Here is a 19,291-nt window from a genome sequence, read left to right as displayed (position 1 = left end):
GATCTAGTTTCCTGACCAGGGATCAAACCGGGGCGCCCTGCACTGGGAGCACAGAATGTTGGCCACTGGAGCACCAGGGGAGTTTTGTCTTTTTCATCTTGGTTTTTAGAGGTTCTCTCTGTTTTGGATTCTTCATTATATGTAATGCAGAATATCTTCTCCCCGTTTGTAGCTTGATTTTCCATTTTCCTATGGTGTCTTCCAATGAAGACATCCTTGATTATTTATTTTAAAAAGTAATTTTAAAAATCAAAAAGTTGTGATAACGTGTACATATATAAAATTTAGCATCTTAACCATTTTTAACTGTATGGTTCAGTAGGGTTAAGGATATTCACATTGTTGTATGACAGATCTCCAGAACTTTTTCATCTTGTAACATGGGAACTGTGCACCCATTAAACAACTCTCTTTTCCTCCTTCCTCCAACCCCCGGTAACCATGAACTTACTCACTCTCTGTGGGTTTGATTGTTTTACATGCTTGGTGTAAGCTCTTGGAGCTTTTTGGCTGCATCATGGAGCTCCCCTCTGGGGATCTGAACCAGCCAGCCAGGTAGGCAGACTGTCAGGTAAAGGATCAGAAGGGTCCATCATGTTTTGTTTGGGTTTAGGGAATATATTTCATGATCTAGAAGAGTGGACAGAGATTACTCTTATTTTCATATTAAGAAACTGTTGTATAAAGTGATATAAATGTGATATACTGTGGTATAAAGTGATGGATGCCAGAGGTGACCCAGTCAGGGCTGGAGTGGGGGTTTCTGTTGATGGTCTGTTAGGTGGTAACAAGCTGCTTCATTTAGACCCGCAGCCCGGTCTCTTCTGTGCTCTTTGTCATGTGTGGTTCCTAGCCAGCTGGTTGCATGCCCCTTGGCTTATCCTTCGAGGACAACGTCTGTTAAAGTCAGGGGTTCACAGACTTGGACTGTTCTAACTTTAATCGGGGATGTGTGCTCACAACGCACCTCCAGACAGAGCTGCTTTCTTGTGAGTCATAAACACCACCTTCGATGACTTAATTATGGGACTTTGTTGGCTCTGTGGTGCTGCTTAATATTCACCTCAGAGTTGGTGTAAATATTTGGTAATCTGGATGTGCAGATGGTCTGCCAGCTGTGGCTTCCTTTCGAGCCTGGGAGCAGGAACTTGTTAGTGGTTTTCATGGAGTCTCTGCATCAGGACCGGTGGAGCCTGGCCTCCCAGGACGCCCACGTGACTGGACGCAGGTGCATCTCTTGCGGCTGACTTAGCACCTGTCACTGTGGCGTTTGGAGGTCAATTACTTACTGTGATTTGGATCCAGGAATTACTTTTCAGCTCAGGCTTAAAATAAAAAGACATCAAGCAACAGGAGGACGAGATGATACATAAATTTGGAATAATATTGTGACTGGAATAAGACAACAAAACTCGAGTTTGCAAGTATTTAACACACATGTGCTAAGTGCTGGTCATATGTCAGAAATAGATGCTGAGAAATAAAATAGACAAAAATCCCTGTTTTAATGAATGTGCATTCTAGGGATGTCTTAATGAGTGACTCTAGGGTAATTCACAGTGCATGACAGCATGAGGCACAATGATTGATGATTTTCTGGGTAGCAATATCTGAAACCTTTAAAAATTCTAAAAAAAAAAAGTTCAAAGTGCTTACATTGGCCCATTCACTAATGTATTCTTTAAGTGCTTAATGGCTAAGTAATTCTAAAGGGAAGGAGTTCATAACCAAAGCTAAGCATTAAATGTTAGTACTTTTTATGTTGACATGATTGTTATTGAAAAGTATACTGTTTTTGATGGGAAGCAGTATTATTTCAAAATCAAGACATTTGTAAGTTGGTATTGTATTGAACTGAAATCTGATGATAATGAGGCAGCCCGGGAGAAAAGTGAGTTTTTTGCATCATTTGAAGCCTTTTATAATTAATAGGATAATGGAAATTGACTTTTTTTTTAGGATAAGTACTTTTTACTCAGTAGCACTTAGGTCCCCATGGACTGTAGCCTGCCAGGCTACCTTATCCATAGTATATGTTAAAAAACGATTGAGTAGCACAGTAAACTATATTGAATATCCTGAGAGAAACCTAGTGGAAAAGCATGTAAAAAAGGAATATATGTGGGACTTCCCTCATGGTCCAGTGGTTAAGACTTTGTCTTCCAGTGCCAGAGGATATGGGTTTGATCCCTGGTCTGGGAGCTAAGATCCCACATGCCTCATGGCCAAAAAACCAAAACATAATACAGATGCAAATCCAGGACTTTAAAAAATGGTCCGCACTAAAAAAACAACTTTAAAAAAAGGAACATATATACGTGTATAACAGTCACTGCTGCACAGCAGAGGTTGGCGCAGTGTTGTAAATCAGCTATACTGTGGTAAAAAATTAAAAGATTGGGAATGCTGCTTTAGCTTGGAAGATGTAGGGGGCTTTTGAAGATGTGATGTTTGAGTTCTGATGTGAAGGGTGCAGTGTCCTGTCTGCGTTGTGTGCATTTCAGGTGGGGGTTGGGGAGCCTTTGGCCTTGAGGTGGAGACTGATCTGCTGTTGGTCACTGTGGATCAGTTCGCCTTTTCTAGAAATTGATATAAATAGAATCATTCTCTTCTTTTGTTCTAAATTCTTTTATAAACTTAAATTATTCTGAAATTCATCTATGTGGTGTGTGTCACAATAGTTCATTCCTTTTTCTTGCTAAGTAATATCCTCTGTGTGAATGTGCTATGATTTGTTTATTCAGTCAGTGTGAATTTAGATTCCTCTTCCTTTTTCCCTTCAGTAGTTCTTCTGCTTTGCTAATATTATTTATAACCACCTAAGAGATAAACATTTCACACACTAGCACACTCTTTCTCACTCCAAACACTCCCAGTAAAAGGGGAGATGCCTCCTTGTTCTTATATTTATTCCTCTTTATCCTGTTAAGCGATGAGCTTCTAGTCAGTCACTCGTCAGAGGACACTCAACAAGCCCTGTTGATGGGAAGCAGACCAGCCTCTTTGTGTCTGTGCTGTGTGTGATATTTTGGGATGTGTGTATGGCAAGTTTATTTTATCTGGATTCAGCTTGTTTCTGCAGATTGCTTTTACTTGAGCTTCATAATTTAGCAGCTGTAGATGCAATTAATCGAATACGTTTTAATTTCACAGGTGGACAGAAACAAATTCCTTCTTAGATGATAGGAATCTTGTATAGATGGCAAGACTGAAATTAAATATGCTCTCATTAACATGGTAGGTAGGAGATAGGTCCTTTTCATTGCTGGCATCTTGATTAAATCCCTTGCTTTCTGCTTCTGTTTTTGGTGCCTTTGAAAAAGCTGACTGCTTTTTTGGTTTCTGCAGATGATCTGAGAATACGCTTCAGAATCTGTCAGTTAATGAACCCCCGGGAGTCTGGCTGTTTTTAACGATGTTGAATTTAGCTTGGAGTAGGAGGCTAGGGGATGTCTGGGCTTTCACCTTGCAGCTCTCCATGCTGTTGTCTGGGGAGGATGAGAGGAGAACACTTAAGGGACAGGCCTGTCCTGGTGGTCGTGGGTCTTTGCTGGCTGAACCCGGTGTGTTTTGCTTATGTGGGATTAGGATAGACAGTTGCCGTATAATCTGGGAGCCAGGATGGAGTCCCAGAGGCCTGCCTGATGCCAGTCCCCTTTCTCCCAGCCCCTCCGTGGCCATCATTGTTCGCGTTGGTCTGTGTGTCTTCTTGGCACCTCTCCATTTTCTGAGTGCAGGATCTGCCTTGTCTGTGTTGTTTCTTCTGCCTAAACAGTAATTGTCTACAGAATGTTCAGTAGAATGCGTCAGGTCTCTAAGAAAGAAGGTGAAATACGAGCTGTTACAGTTTGAGTGCCAGTGGGCTTCCCAGGTGGCACTAGTGGCAGAGAATCCACCTGGTGATGCAGGAAACACAGGAGGTGTGGGTTTGATCACTGGGTCGGGAAGATCCCCTGGAAGCGGAAATGGCAGCATACTCCAGTATTCTTGCCTGGAAAATTCCATGGACAGAGGAGCCTGGTGGGCTACAGTCAGTGGGGTTGCAAAGAGTCAGACACGACTTAGCAGCTGAACAACAAAAAAAAAGTAGTTTTACCACTCACATGGGCATCCCCACACAATATGGTTGATTGCTTGTTTGTGGGAACGTTTTATAAATATATGTTTATGTGTTGTATGTGTTCCTCTGAGTTAAATTCAAGAGATGTATGCTTCTTTCATATAGAGCATGTGTTTAGTCCCTATGCTGTAAGAAGCTGTAATTTTTCACTTTCATTGTCTGTGTAGTTACCTATTGTATGACTGTACCACAGTATATTTAGCCATTTTGCTGGTGGTAATGGGCGTTGGGTTTTTTCTGGCACTTGGCTATTAGGAACAGCACAGTTCCGAACATTCTTGATCATGTCTCCAGGCCCTACATAGTGGCCTGGCTGAGTCACAGGGAGTTTGTAGCTATAGTCCTGTAAGAAGACGCTTAGCTGTGCCCTCAAGTGTTTGGGTCAGCGTGTGTGAGAGACCCCATCACTCCACACCTGTATTGTCAGACTTCGAAACATTTGGCAATCTGGTATATAATGGTATCTTATGTGGATTTAATTTATATTATTTCCTAGAGATTTAAAGAATGGTTCTTGCATTGCATTTGGGCTCCATCATATCTACTTGACTTTGAGGTTGGTTGATGAGGACACATTTCTGAAACATAAAGCATACCAGCTTTGCCTGGGGAATTAAAAAAAAATGAATTTGAAGTTCTGTTTCAGACCAGGCGCGGGCTTGGTGGGATGTGGGCTGGGGGCGTCTCGCGAACCGTGGGGTGGCCTGGGTTGGGGGCCAGCGGCCCAAGTTAACTGACTTTCCAACTGCTTGGAGCCTCCACGTGATCCAGCCGCTGGGCGGAGCCTAGTTGGGCCATGGCGATGCTTCCACCCACCCTACCACTCACGCCCCTGCCTGAAGGCTTGGCCCTGATCGCCTTATCCACGCTGACTGATTTGAAGGTGCGTGGCGTCTCCTCGTTCTCGGCCGCTATGTGTCCCTCTGCGGAGGGCCACTCCCCCGCCCCAGCCAAGCCCCTAGTCTATTTCCAGTTCAGACCTGCCTTCCTCTGAAAGCAGGACCCTGTCTACCCATATATCCCGCTACCCCTGCTCTCCACTGTTTGGGCACCATGTTTTTTTCTCTCAGAGCAACATTTTTCACTCTTGGTAGTTTTTTCTTGTGTAATTGTTGGATTGTCGTCTGAATTTCATGCAGCATATAGTTGTCAGATCATGCTCCTTAGTGGTTCTCAGAACGTGACCCCATCAGCAACTTCAGCTTCACCTGGACATTTGTTGGAAATGTAAATTTGTGAGTCCCATCCCAGCCCTGCTGAATCAGAAGCTCTGGCAGATGGGCTGTGTGTGTGCTTAGTCTTGTCAGCCATCTTCTACTCTTTGTGACCCTATGGGCCATAGCCCACCAGGCTCCTCTGTCCATGGTTCTCCAGATAAGAATACTGGAGTGTTTTGCCATTTCCTCCTCCAGGGGATCTTACCAACAGGTATGGAACCCACGTCTCTTATGTCTCCTGCATTTGGCAGGCAAGTTCTTTATCACTCACACCACCTGGGAAGCCCAGGAGTCTTTAAAGAAACCCTCCAGGTGATGCCACCCTATTAATAAACTCTTGAGAACCACTGCTCTGGAACAGGGTGCCAGAACATAGTTAAAACCTCAGTATATACTTGCTGTGGAGAAGGCAATGGCAACCCACTCCAGTACTCTTGCCTGGAAAATCCCATGGACAGAGGAGCCTGGTAGGCTGCAGTCCATGGGTTGCGAAGAGTCAGACACGACTGAGCGACTTCACTTCACTTTCACTTTCAGACTAGGGGAATAAAAATTCTGGAGCAAGTATTCAAGAATCTAGTTCTAGTCAGCGGTGTAGCTGGTTACTGAACAGCTGGACTTACACTTACCTGGATACAAGCACAGTGCTGAGGATGCTACAGGTTGTGTCTGTGGGGCCTCGAGGACCCCTCTGATCCTTGTCCACGGGCTCTGTGCCTCGTTTCCCCAGCTCTGCCCCTATAGGGTCTCCCCAAGACAGCCTGTTTGCCTTGTGAGCCAGTGGCTGAGGATGTAAGTGTGCTATCCAAAAGCCTTTTATACTGATCTAAAAGTACTGTTAGATATAATTTGTCTTCCACTGATAGAGATACAGAGGCAGTAGCTGATTTGGGGGGTACTTCTGTTATTTGTTGAGTATTGCACATCGTTTTAAAAAGTTTTATTGAAGTAGAGTTGATTTACCATGTTGTGTGAATTTCTGTACAGCACAGCGATTCAGTTATACATATATGCATATTTATCACAAGATACTGAGTATAGTTCCCTGTGCTATACAGTAGGACCTTTTTGTTTATCCATCCTATATATAATAGCTTGTATATATAATAGTTTGCATCTGCCAATCCCAGACTCCCAATCTCTCTCTTCTCCACCCCCTCCCCCTTGGCAACCACAAGTCTGTTCTCTATATCTGTGAGCCTGTTTCTGTTTCGTCACTTCAGTTCAGTTCAGTCGTGTCCGATTTTTCACGACCTGCAGCACGCCAGGCTTCCCTGTCCATCACCAACTCCCAGAGTTTACTCAAACTCATGTTCATCGAGTTAGTGATGCCATCCAACCATCTCATCCTCTGTTAAACCCTTCTCCTCCCACCTTCAGTCTTTCCCAGCATCAGAGTCTTTTCCAGTGAGTCAGTTCTTCACATCAGGTGGCCAGAGTATTGGCGTTTCAGCTTCAGCATCAGTCCTTCCAATGAGTATTCATGGTTGATCTCCTTTAGGATGGACTGGTTGGATCTCCTTGCAGTCCAAGGGACTCTGAAGAGTCTTCTCCAACACCACAGTTCAAAAGCATCAATTCTTCGGTGCTCAGCTTTCTTTATGGTCCAACTTTCACATCCACACCTGACTATTGGGGAAAAATAGCTTTAACTAGATGGACCTTTGTTGGTAGATAGATTCATTTGCTTCATATTTTAGATTCCACATGTACGTGACATCAGGTGGTACTTGTCTTTCTAGTGTTGCCCTTCATGTTGAGCTGCCTTGAAATTTAAGGTTTTTCTTCATGTAAGTCAGTTGTTGGCTCATTATGGAATGCCGAGCTCTGACGTGGAGCTAATTAACTTGTATGGCATGGGTGGCAGTTTACACATTTTTTCATACGAGGTGTAGCTGTTGGTTTGGTGTGTCCGTGGGAGGAGGTCCTCCTCTGATGTCACTATCTTGGACCCTTCCTTCCCTAAATGCTTTTATAAATTTATTTTAGAGCATTATTAATAATTTCTTCGAATAACCTTAAAAATAAGTGACTCTTACCGTTAGTTCTTTTGTTGTTGTTCCGTCATTCAGTCGTGTCCGACTCTTTTTTGACCCCATGGACTGCAGCCCACCAGGCTCTTCGTCCATGGGATTCTCCAGGCAAGGATACTGGTGTGGGTTGCCATTTTCTTCTCCAGGGTATCTTCCTGGACCAGGGATCCAGCCCTCATCTCCTGCATTGGCAGGCGGGTTCTTTACCATTGCACCACCAGGGAAGCCCTGCTATTTCTTTGGAGTGGCATAAATTTACCGAGGAGCAGGCTTTAAGCCTGTGTGCATGGACACTGCCTTAATTGTGAGATTGAACCATATCATTTCATGTCAAAGAAAATTCTTCTCTCACCCCCTCATGTGAAGCATGCTCCTTAGAAGGCATCTTCCAGTGTGCCTACAACAGCTGTTTTATTAGGTACTTCTGTGTGCAACTTTTCACTAAAGGCTTCTTTTGTATAAAATGGGAAGTGTTACAGAGGAGTCTTAAATGAGCTAGAGTTTTCACCCTTGCTTCTTTCTCTGTCCTGTGCCCTGCTTCCCCTCTCACCCCCCTCACTCCCAAACTTCTTGGGGGCAGTTTCTTTGAAGGCACATCAGGTCATTTGTGTAGGTATATTTTCAGAAAAATGGTGTTGAAAAAAAGGAACATAAAGTTGTTTCAGTCTAAATTTCTTTCCATTTGGAAGAAAACTTGTGCGAAGGATTGACCCATAACAGCGGGAACAAGTGTACACAGGCTTGTGTGTGTGTTATTGTGTGTATTAGGTGTTGGCATTTTGTTAACCAGAATGGACGTATTTTGCAGATCACAGATTCCTGTGGTCCTGCCCTTAGCCATCAAGTTGGACCTTTGAACGTTCTCTAGAAGTAGAGAGGCAGCCGGGGAGCAGCCTAGACACAGACGTGGGTTGGAGCCTGGGGTGCTCACTGTTACTGTAGGTGTCCTTGAGCTGGTGGAGTGAACTGGGGAAGCAGCTCCACGTTTCACGGATCAAAGGATAGAAGCAGGGGAGAGTGCCCGCACACGTTGGGTCTCCATCCCGGCCTTGTAGGTCCCTTCCTTCTTGTTCTCTCTCCTCTCCAGCATGCGTTGCCTCCCCTGACCTACCCCACACATGAAACAATGACTAAGACATGGTTTCAATTCACAAGTGCTATTTGGACATCTGGGTGTGTACCCTTTCCTTCTGTATAAAGGAACAGTCTGGATATTCCCACCTGCCTGTCCTAGAGGTTTTTTGCTTGATATCAATTGGCTAGTCCCTCCTCCTGGAGCTCCCACCATCATCTGATGGGCTGAATCCGTCTCCTTTGCAGCCCGGCTCTCCAAGGCCTGGGTACCAGGTGTGCCTCAGGCTCCTCCCATCAGGGTGATCGACGGCACCTGCTCCCGGGGTTCACTCCCGGGCACTCGAGCTGAACCCTAGTTCTCTGTGCTTTTGGAGCAGGAGCCCGCTTTACGCATCTAGGTGTCTGTCCCCTGCACAGTGGTCCTGGCCCCTCGTGGATCAGGTCTGAATTATTCACCGCCGGGTTATCTAAATCCAGAGACCTGGATTTTTTCATTAGATTCTGAATCCATCCAGGGCGGGCAGTGAGACTTATGCAATTTATGACTCCTATGCTCTGCCCAGAATAGATGCTCCATGCATTTTTGTTTTGTTACAACATATTTGAAAGAAAGTTTTTAAACTGTAGGATGCTTTGTAGATGTGAATAATTCTTAACGTCTGTATTCATTTTTCTGGTATATCTACTTTTCGCTTAATTAAAAAAGTGTTCTTGGAACCCTTTAGGAGAAAAAAAGTGCTTATTAGAACCTGTTGGAATGACATTTTGGTTGTACTGAGTTTAACTGTTTCAAAGAACAATGGTCTCTCAGGCAATGTACAACAATGTCCAACTGTTTTTCTCCTTGTAATGCAAGAAAAAGCACATAGCTCTCTGTGTCTCTGGGCAGAGATATCTCTGTGGATCTGTGGCGGCACTGACGTACGGCCGGGTGATTTATTCCTAATTTAGCTTTCTGAAACAGTGGTTTTGTTGTTGTTGTGTGTTTCTTACAGGTTCCTAATGTCAAATGGATTTTTCTTTTATTTGTAGATTTAAGACCTATGTTTCTTCGTGTTCTAGGAGAACCTACTTCGTAAGAGACAGAAAAGGAGGTTTTTCTCGAGTCTTTAATACCACAGGAGAGGCTTGTTTGTAGTCTTTTTTAAAAAAATCATTTTATGAGGGCAAAAGAAATGTTAAGAAGGGAGAAAAAGGAGCCGCAGTCCTGTTAACCAGCTTGTAAATCATTCCTGTAAATCGAGGGCGATGTTGTCCCTATTGTTATGAGGATGTTTAAGGACTGGCCTTGATGGGCTCAGCGGTGGTCGCTTTCTCTCATGGCTTTCCGGGGGCTCCTTCCTCTTGTTCACCTGCTGACCTCCTGGACCAGTCCCTGAGGCCCCTGGAGCTGAGACACGTAGTTCCTCTCAGCGCTGGCTTTAGACCAGCAGCATCCCCTTGACTCCTCTGGCAGGGATGCCACCAAACTCCTAACGGCAGAGGGTACATCCCACATACTCTCAAGGATCTTGACTGGATCTTAACCCAGAGGAGTTTAGAAGCTCAGAACCCTTCTTGTCGACCAGTTACAGAGTCGCCCAAGTCATTAAAATAAGTTTATCTTTCCCTCTAACCATGTGGTACTCTGTGCTTTCCATTTCTGCGTCTGCATCCCCGTGTCTTCCAGATTCTTCCCGGGCCCCTCGCAGCCTCTCCCACGCTGGGCACCAGTGTCCCTGTTGCGTGTAGCACTGACGTGTGCATCAGCCCTTCCCTTTGAACTTGAGGCTGTCATCCTGGGAAAGACGCCCTGGTTTTTGTTTTCGTTTCTTTAGCAAACTGGAAGATCTTAATTTTAAGTAACTTTGGTGTTTTTGTCATGAGAATTTTAATGTAACATCAAATGAAAAATTCAAGTCTGTGTTGCTAATACAAAATTTTAATTTTTCTTTGCAGGTCAACTTTGTAGTGTGCCAACTCTTTGCCTTGCTAGCAGCCATTTGGTTTCGAACTTACCTACATTCAAGCAAAACTAGCTCTTTTATAAGACATGTCGTTGCTACCCTTTTGGGCCTTTATCTTGCACTTTTTTGCTTTGGATGGTAAGTAATTATTTTGATCATATTTAATGAAGATTTTGGATGTCTTTGTGAATTGAGTGTGTAGAAAAATACACTATGTAGAGTTTTGCCCTTATATTTACCTATAACGTTTTACATTTTTTATTTTTAATAGAAAAGATAAAGAGTGGAAAGTGGGCTCTGTCTCTTCAATTTGGGCTCAGAGGACAGTTTACTGTTTATAACTTATGAAAAAGGACAGATGAAGAAAAAAGACATTAAGACATTTTATTCTGTCATGAGTAGCTCTTCTACCTATTTTGAGATCTTTTATGCCAGGAACAAATGGACCATTTAAAATAACTTGTTCCTTTCTGTGCAAGTGGCTTGTAAGAGGCTGGTAAAGCCCATCAATAGAACTCTGTTATCATTTTTTATGTTCTACCATTAGCTGAATGAGGTTTTTGGTTGGGTTGGTTTTGGTGGGGAAGAATTATTTATGAATGGAAAGCTTTTATTTATGGCCCTTCAGATGCTCCATGTGTCTGTGTTTCTTCCACTTTGCTCCTTTCTTCACTATCAGGACTATTCTTGTAATAAATACAGACACACCGTAGTTCCTCTTTGTCTCAGATGACGGTGGTTGTAGGAGGAAAGCACAGTGTCTTGGCTAAACAGCAGAGATACTCAGTAGAAGGATTCTTGGTGATTCCTCCTGAATTTTCCTTCTTCTTGTTGTTCAGTTGCTCAGTTGTGTCTGACTCTTTGTGACCCTGCAGACTGCAGCATGCCAGGCTTCCCTGTCCTTCACCATCTCCTTCTTAACTGAGAGCTTATGCTGCTGGCTCACTGGCTATGTTTGCTCTTTGGCAGATTGTTGTTTGAGATGTAGATTCCCTGAGAGAATGCCAGTGCAGCTGCTTGATGGATGTTTAGGGTAGTTCCTGTTGTGGGGTTGTAGACTTGTAGATTTTGACGATGACTCCGTGTTTGTTCTGGGAGGTTGTTTTTGATTCTTACCCCACTCCAGTACTCTTGCCTGGAAAATCCCATGGATGGAGGAGCCTGATGGGCTGCAGTCGATGGGGTCGCGAAGAGTCAGACACAACTGAGCAGCTTCACTTTCACTTTTCACTTTCATGCATTGGAGAAGGAAATGGCAACCCACTCCAGTATTCTTGCCTGGAGAATCCCAGGGACGGGGGAGCCTGGTGGGCTGCCATCTATGTGGTCGCACAAAGTCAGACACGACTGAAGCGACTTAGCAGCAGCAGCAGGGCTGAAATATACTGGTATTTCTTAATCTAGTTTTTCCCTTTGGCAACCGTACATGTGTCCTAGAAACTCATGAAAATTCAATTAGGGATTATTTATTCCTTCTCGGCCTTGCTGCCCTGTGACCAGTCCTCTGATAGGCCCTGCCAGTGGTAGGCGTGTGTGGAGTCCCTGGGTTTCTGTGTGATTTCTTAAATCAGATCTAGGCATGGTTTCTCCCCTTCCTTGATAACATCAAAGTTTTGTTCAGTTTCTCAGGGGATTTCTATTTAAACTTATCTTAAATCATGCCATGGGTGTGTATGTGTGTGTGTTTAACTTTGTATCACAGAGCTTTTCAAATGCAAAAAGAACAGAAAATAATAGAATGAACCCTCAAAGGCACATTATCCAGCTTCAACAATTGTTAAAATTCCACCATTCCTATTTCATTCTTTCCTCAACTTATTTTTCTGCAATATTTTCAAGCATATTCCACTTTACACATTTTACCCATACATACGTCAGTGTTCAACGTGTATTTTGTCGGCATTTTTTTTTTCATTAAAAATTTATTTTATTTTATTTTTAATTGGAGGATAATTACAATATTGTGTTGTTTTCTGCCATACATCAACATGAATCAGCCACAGGTATACATATGTCCTGTCCCTCTTAAACCTCCCTCCCTCCTTTCTCCCCATCCCTCCCCTCTAGGTTGTCACAGAACACCTGACTTGAGCTCCCTGAATCATATAGCAAATTTCCACTGGCTGTCCCTTTTATACATGGTAATGTATATGGTTACATGCTATTCTCTCTAATATCCCACCTTCTCTCTCCCCAACTATGTCCAAAAGTCTTTTCTCTATGTCTGCATTTCCACTTTCGGCAGCATGTTGTAAGGGGTGGGGAAGGCTTGTCCAAAGTGACCAGCTCCAGACACCCTTCATTTTGTGGTCTGTGGACACAGAGAAGACCGAGATGTCATCCGTGTTTCCTGGGCCCGTGTGACTGGGAGTCCTGCTGGAGGGAGAGGTGTTTACTGATGGGGGAGGGTGCTTTCTTGCTGTGATATCTTCTCAGATACTCTATCCCAGTGTCCCGAGGAGCTCACCGTGAGGTCAAGTGGTCATAAGTATGTCAATTTATATGTGATAACTAGGATTTTAAAAAAGCGTACTCTATTCTTTCCTTGAAGGAGAAACTTATGTTCCTTTCTTTGGGAAAAGATTGTTTATGCCTCTGCACCAGGTAAAAGATAATTCTCTGCTACTTGATATAAGTGGGGAAGTAGAGTGTCCTTCTGGATTGCATTTTAGCACTTTGTTTTGTTAGCCTCAAAGGCAATCCTATCTCCTATTGATTTTGACAAGTTGTCTTTTGGAAGACTGTGTTAGTGGTTACCTAAATATAATGGACTCTTACCTACTTGTATTTGGCCTCAGCTTTTTTTTTGAACCATCATCTATAAATTTCTTTTAACTGAGAATTAGTTTATACTTTTAATTACTTGTTTAGCTGTTTGACAGCAGTGCAGGGTAGTGGACTGGAGCTTAGACTGAATCCAGACAGACCTGGATTCCACGGTGGGTGCCTCAGCCTGGCAGCGCTGTGACTGGACACGTTATTCAGCCTGGTTAGCATCACTTTTCTCTCCTGTAAAATGGAACCAGTGATGGTGGTCAGGTCTGAAAGACATAATAGGCAGAAGGGAGCTTAGCACAGTAGCTAGTTCCTTTTTGTTTCAGTTTATGGACACACATGTTTTTCTGATTGGTGGCTTTCTGGTTATATAGTAGCATTCCAGGCCAACATTGTTTCCGTGTGTGTGTGTTTCTTTGTGTGTGGGTGTGTGTGTTAGGCAGAGGCAAAGGCAGAGACAGGCAGATGAACTCTCTATAATGGGTAAGATAAGTCTCTTCTATACCTGTCTTGGAGCCTACTTCTTATTTGTAACATTTCTGTGGAAAGTTAAAAGTAATTAAGTAGCTTTTCACAATGGAGGTGCCTGTTATTCTATGATGCTTAGGTTAGAAAGTAATTTTAATCATAGTTTAAGATCTTTATTAATACTTTAAATTGTATACAATGATTTCAACATTTTTTTCATATATTATTCATGCTGTCAAAGGGGAAAGAAAATAGAAATTTTGCATGTGTGTGTGTGCTTGCACATGCGTGCATGTGTGCAATCTTAGGGATAGTTTGGAGGGATTTTTTTTTTTTTTTAAGTATTTATTTATTTGGCTGCTTGGATCTTAGTCATGGTACGAAGGCTCAGTAGCTAGCTGCGTAGCATGAAGGATATTAGTTCCTCAGTCAGGGACTGAACCCACATTCCCTGCATTAGAAGGCAGAGTATTAACCACTGGACCACCCAGGGAGTCCCCAGAATGGATTTTAAAACCAGAGATCTAAATCATGTTTTGCCTGACTTTTGTGAAATGGATGGCTAAATTAGTTCTCTCATTTAATGGTGTATTTCTACATTGCTGCTGCTGCTGCTAAGTCACGTCAGTCGTGTCCGACTCTGTGCAACCCCATAGATGGCAGCCCACCAGGCTCCCCCGAGCCTGGGAGTCTCCAGGCAAGAACACTGGAGCGGGTTCTTGCTCCAATGCATGAAAGTGAAAAGTGAAAGTGAAGTCGCTTGGTCGTGTCTGACTCTTAGTGACCCCATGGACTGCAGCCTACCAGGCTCCTTCGTCCATGGGATTTTCCAGGCAAGAGTACTGGAGTGGGGTGCCTTTGCCTTCTCCAATTCTACATAAGAACATTAGAAAACACTATATTATTTCCGTGAGAGTGTTCCATAGATGGATTACTGCAAATTAAGGATTGACTAGATTTGTATAAGGACACTTATTTGACTCGAGCCATTGTGTTTTCAGAATAGATTAATTTGGGTGAACCCGCTTTTAAATGAATTCTGATATTTGGTATTTTGGGCTCTTTTGTAAGTAACACTTGCAAAGACTACCACAGATCCACAGCTGTATTGGCGCAGTCAGTCAGGTAAACAATTAAGTGACGTCCGTCAGGGCGATTCTGAAGTCCCAGTTTCTCGCTCCTTTTCATACTTGCGCCTTAGTAATGGAAAAGCGGTAATGGGACCCCATGGAGCTTTCGTGTAGCTGGGAAATGTGGGATGCTCAGCCCCTAAGTGTGGCTTTCTGGAGTTCTTAGTTTTCCAGCCCTTGTGGGGCTTGTAAGATGAGACTCCTCTAAGGTATCCACAGAGTGTTAGGCTTTGGAGGTTTTGCTTCCTTGTTTTTTTTTTCTGGGAATGTTCTGAGTTATGCATAAGCCCTTTTTATCCTAAATCATTTCAACTCGATGTTTGTGTGTAGGCCCTTCTAACCCTTCTAACAGTGCTCTTACTTTTTACAGGTATGCCTTACATTTTCTTGTACAAAGTGGAATTTCCTACTGTATCATGGTCATAATAGGAGTGGAGAACATGCACAAGTAAGTGCTCACTTTATTCACGTACAAAACAGGTTCCAACATAATTGAATCGGGCCCAATAGAATTCTACCACGTTAAAAATTATTCTGAATTATGATCATTTTTTCAAGACTATAATTGATATAAAAGCAAAATCCTCGGTATGCATCACTCTTTCATGTACTCAGAGCAGGGCTTCTCAGCCTCAGTGCTGTTGATGGCTGAGACTGGATCATTCTTTGGTGGGCGGGACTGTTGTACGCCGTGTAAGATGCTAAGCACCATCCGTCGCTCCTGCCCACTTGATGCTGGCAGCCTCTCCTCTCCAGGCTGTGACAACCATGGTTGTTTCCAGACAGTTTCACATGTCTCTTGCGGGGCCAGACCACTTCTGGGTAAGGACCACTGGCTTAGTCTTGGGTGACAGCAGTGCAGAGATGGAGTAAGCAAATAGATTAGAGAAAGATTTAAAAGGCACGTGTGGAAGGACTTGGTGATCGATGGGAAAGAAAGGTGTCAGGGTGACGCCAGGTTCCTGGTGTGAACAGTAAGGTAAATGGTAGCAGAATTTCTGAGCATAGGGAAGCCTGGGGGTGGGGAGCATGTCTAGGGGATAAGCATTTCAAACAATGGTGTGTGTGGGTGTTAGTCGCTCAGTCTTGTCCGACTCTTTGCAACCCCATGGACTGCATCCTGCCAGGTTCCTCCGTCCATGGAATTCTCCAGGCAAGATATTCACCTAAAACAGGGCTTGGTACATAGTAAACACTCTGAGTATTTGCTGAATAGGTGCCTGTGGACTTTATAGAGTGTCTGTGAGACAGTTAATCGATGCTGGGAGCTGGTGTGGAGGTCTGGGCCAGAGATGGACACTGGACACTGGAAATAGATGTGGTTGAACACCCAGGGGCCGAGGTACCCACAGACCGTGGTGGCAGATCCTTGGGAGTGTTCTGTGTTACCTGTGGTGCACTGAGTCTCTGAGTCCTGACATATGTGTGGCTTCAGGAGTTTTCATACGAGGAATGATGGGCCTGTAGCCAATTTAATAGTTTGTTTTTTTTTCCCCCCAAATCTCATTCTGTTCTGTATCTTCGGTGATTCATGGGTCGCCCCATCTGCTTTGATGCCATGTCTTCCCTCAGTTTCCAGCAGTGCCCCCTGTCTTCCTGGATCCTTCTCCCTGCTGTGTGCCAGCACTCCAGGTTCTTGGTATTTTGACTCTAATTTTTTTAAGAAGAGGGGTAAAATATTTTGATTATGTATCATGTGAAGCAGTTTTTACACCATCGCAACTCTGCTTATGAAATCTCACACAGATGACAGGTTCAAAGTGATACTGTACTTAATATCTGAGAAAAGGAGCTTCATGTTGTAAATCTGGAAAAAGAAGGAACATCTGATGGGGTTACTGAAAACGGAGGACCTGTATATACCTGTGTGAACGGAAGTCATAACATGCTTCTAAGTAGGGAGTGCGTGTGTGTGGTGTGCGCGTGTGCACTGAGTTGCTTAGTTGTGTCCGACTCTTTGTGACACTCTGGACCATAGCCCACCAGGCTCCTCTGTCCACAGAATTCTCCAGACAGGAATACTGGGGTGGGTTATTATGCCCTCCTCCAGGGGATTTTCCCACTCCAGGAATCAAACATGCGATTTATTTCTTACCTCTCCTACATTGGCAGGTAGGTTCTTTACCCCTGGCGCCACCTGAGAAGCCCCCAAGTAGGAAGGTTAGTGAATTCATATTCAGTCAAAGGAAGCGGTTTATTTTTCTGAAAGGCAGTGGCAGTTGGTTAAGCTACCTTGTAGCGCTTCAGCCCCCTGTCTGGTTTGGAGCCCTTAGCCACGTGCAGCCTGTAGATTTAAGTGAATCAACATCTAAAGCCCAGTTGTTCAGCCATACTGGCCACATGACACGTGCTTGACCCCCACAGGTGGCCAGTGGCCTGTGTACTCAGCAGCACACAGAGAACATTTCTATGGTGGTAGAAAGCTCTGCATGGTGCTGTGGCTGCGGACCCGCAGGCGGAGACCGTTCGTTTCGTTACTCTTTACAGTATGTTCTGTGCCCGCATGTACTGCCAGTGTTTAGAATTTGACACCATCAGTGGAGCGGGTGAGGTAAATGAGTTTGCCACAATAGTTGCAAGTGTTGGCAATAAAGAGGAAATAATTAATTTAGAAAGTGTGTCTTTTCATCTCTTTTAACCCCTTCCATTTCACTTTATACTGATATGTTTTTCTGTTTGATTTTGCCTTTTTCCTTCTTTTTCTTTCTTTTAATCCCTTTTTTTTCACTCAGACTTTCACATTAATTTTAAATGTTCAATGAGTTCCAACTTAAGAATTTAATTCAATTATGCTCTGTGGGACTTACAGCATTCCTCTGTTGTTTAAAGTTATTGTTTATGTAAATATAATACACTTCTGTTTATTTCTTTGACTCTAGTTTTACATGATATGTATAATATGTTTCTTTGAACATCGAGGGTTTAAATTTTTTTAAGTGAAAGATTTGGACTCCCTGAGTATTTAACAGTTTAAAAATTCTTGGATCTCTTTTTTTTGTACATTTTGTAAGCTATTCATAGTGTAGTTTTTGCAATCTCTGTAACAAGTCCATTTGTAAATTAAAATATTTTAATATAGTATAAGCTTTATTTTTGTAGCTTCCTTTAACACTTACATGTATGCTATTTTATTCTGATCTGTAATGAGATAATTTACCTTTAAAATTTATTCTAGAATTCAGTGCTTTTTCTAGTCTACATTTTCATATAAGCTTTGAAATTTTTGAGGAAAAATTTAAAAACCTTAAGTGATAGAGGCAAAAAGAAGAAAGAGGATTTAGGAATAGAAGGTCCTATATATTGGGATATTGATTCTCCTTAATTAGTTTGGGGAGAAATTAACTTTCACAAGTTTGCCCGTCATTTCTAAGATCGGGGGTTGGCAGACTGTGTGAAGGGCCAGAGAGCAAATATTTTAGACTGTATAGGATACACAGTCTTGTCATAGCTTTTTTCAGTCCTCTTGTTGTACACGGGACAGTATGTGAACATGAACTTGACCATGAGTCCATCAGACCTCATTTACCAAAAAAAAAAAAAAAAATGTATTTTAAAATAAATATTTGTGATCCAGGGAGTCCTATAGGCACAAAAAGTAGTGTTTCTTACAGCCAAAAGATGTTGAATGTTGATCCCTCTTGTAGTGGGAATTTAGCTTCTGTAATTGAAATATTCTCATTTTCACATGACTGTGAGATAATTGCCCAACTATCTAAACTACGAAGGAAATGACTAAATTTTGGTTGTTAAAGGATGCTTGCAATGTTTACATTATCATCACAGAACTTAATGTGTCTTCTTGCCAATAAAAAGGATGAGAGAGAAAAAATCAAAAAGCAGGTGGCCTGTATTTGGCCAACCCCAAGTACTCAATGCACTCCTGCTCCAGGGACATGAAAAGACAGAGGCAAGCGGACACATGCTCTTCCTCTTGGTTTCCAAAATGAAGCTTGCCAAATGGTAATTTTAAACCTGTGATAGCACAAATGATGGAATAATGAACTTTATTACTGATTTGCTGTGAATTATTGTGATGAAGCAGATGGTTTCTAAAAAAGCTGGTTAGAAGAGGCAGGAGGGTAGAGCCGTGTTTTCGGTCCACCGGCTGTGAAGTGGGAGGCCTTTTCCCTGCAGAAGGTAGCACAGCGTGGCTGGGGCCTGTGGTGTACCAATGGACTCAAAAAGCTTTTGTGGACGGGCATGGGAACCTAAGTGCCCTTCATGTTAGTTTTGTGTTTTTTAACTTTCCTATGGGAAGACTTGTTCTGAGTTCCAAAGAACACCCTCGGATTTTGGAACACAGCACAGGGACCTGCCCTTCAGTTCTGTTCAGTTCAGTCGCTCAGTCGTGTCCGACTCTTTGCCTCCCCATGAATTGCAGCATGCCAGGCCTCCCTGTCCATCACCAACTCCCGGAGTTCACTCAAACTCACGTCCATCGAGTTGATGATGCCATCCAGCCATCTCATCCTCTGTCGTCCCCTTCTCCTCCTGCCCCCAATCCCTCCCAGCATCAGAGTCTTTTCCA

The 19,291-nt window shown here is 43.2% G+C and overlaps 1 protein-coding gene across 1 annotated transcript in view; it reads left to right on the top strand.

The window, feature by feature from the left end:
• Positions 1 to 19,291, top strand: part of MBOAT2 (membrane bound O-acyltransferase domain containing 2) — a 105,778-nt gene that overhangs the window by 38,844 nt on the left and 47,643 nt on the right. Inside the window, exons 4-5 of the mRNA XM_010852109.1 lie at positions 10,383 to 10,528; positions 15,134 to 15,211. Coding sequence (XP_010850411.1) covers positions 10,383 to 10,528; positions 15,134 to 15,211 — 224 coding nt within the window. The remainder of the gene's footprint in view (positions 1 to 10,382; positions 10,529 to 15,133; positions 15,212 to 19,291) is intronic.

This window comes from Bison bison, unplaced genomic scaffold, assembly GCF_000754665.1.
Source record: "Bison bison bison isolate TAMUID 2011002044 unplaced genomic scaffold, Bison_UMD1.0 scf7180017864307, whole genome shotgun sequence".
Taxonomy (NCBI): domain Eukaryota; kingdom Metazoa; phylum Chordata; class Mammalia; order Artiodactyla; family Bovidae; genus Bison; species Bison bison.
Note: the sequence above shows the minus strand (reverse complement) of the source record. Positions and strands in the feature narration are given on the sequence as shown.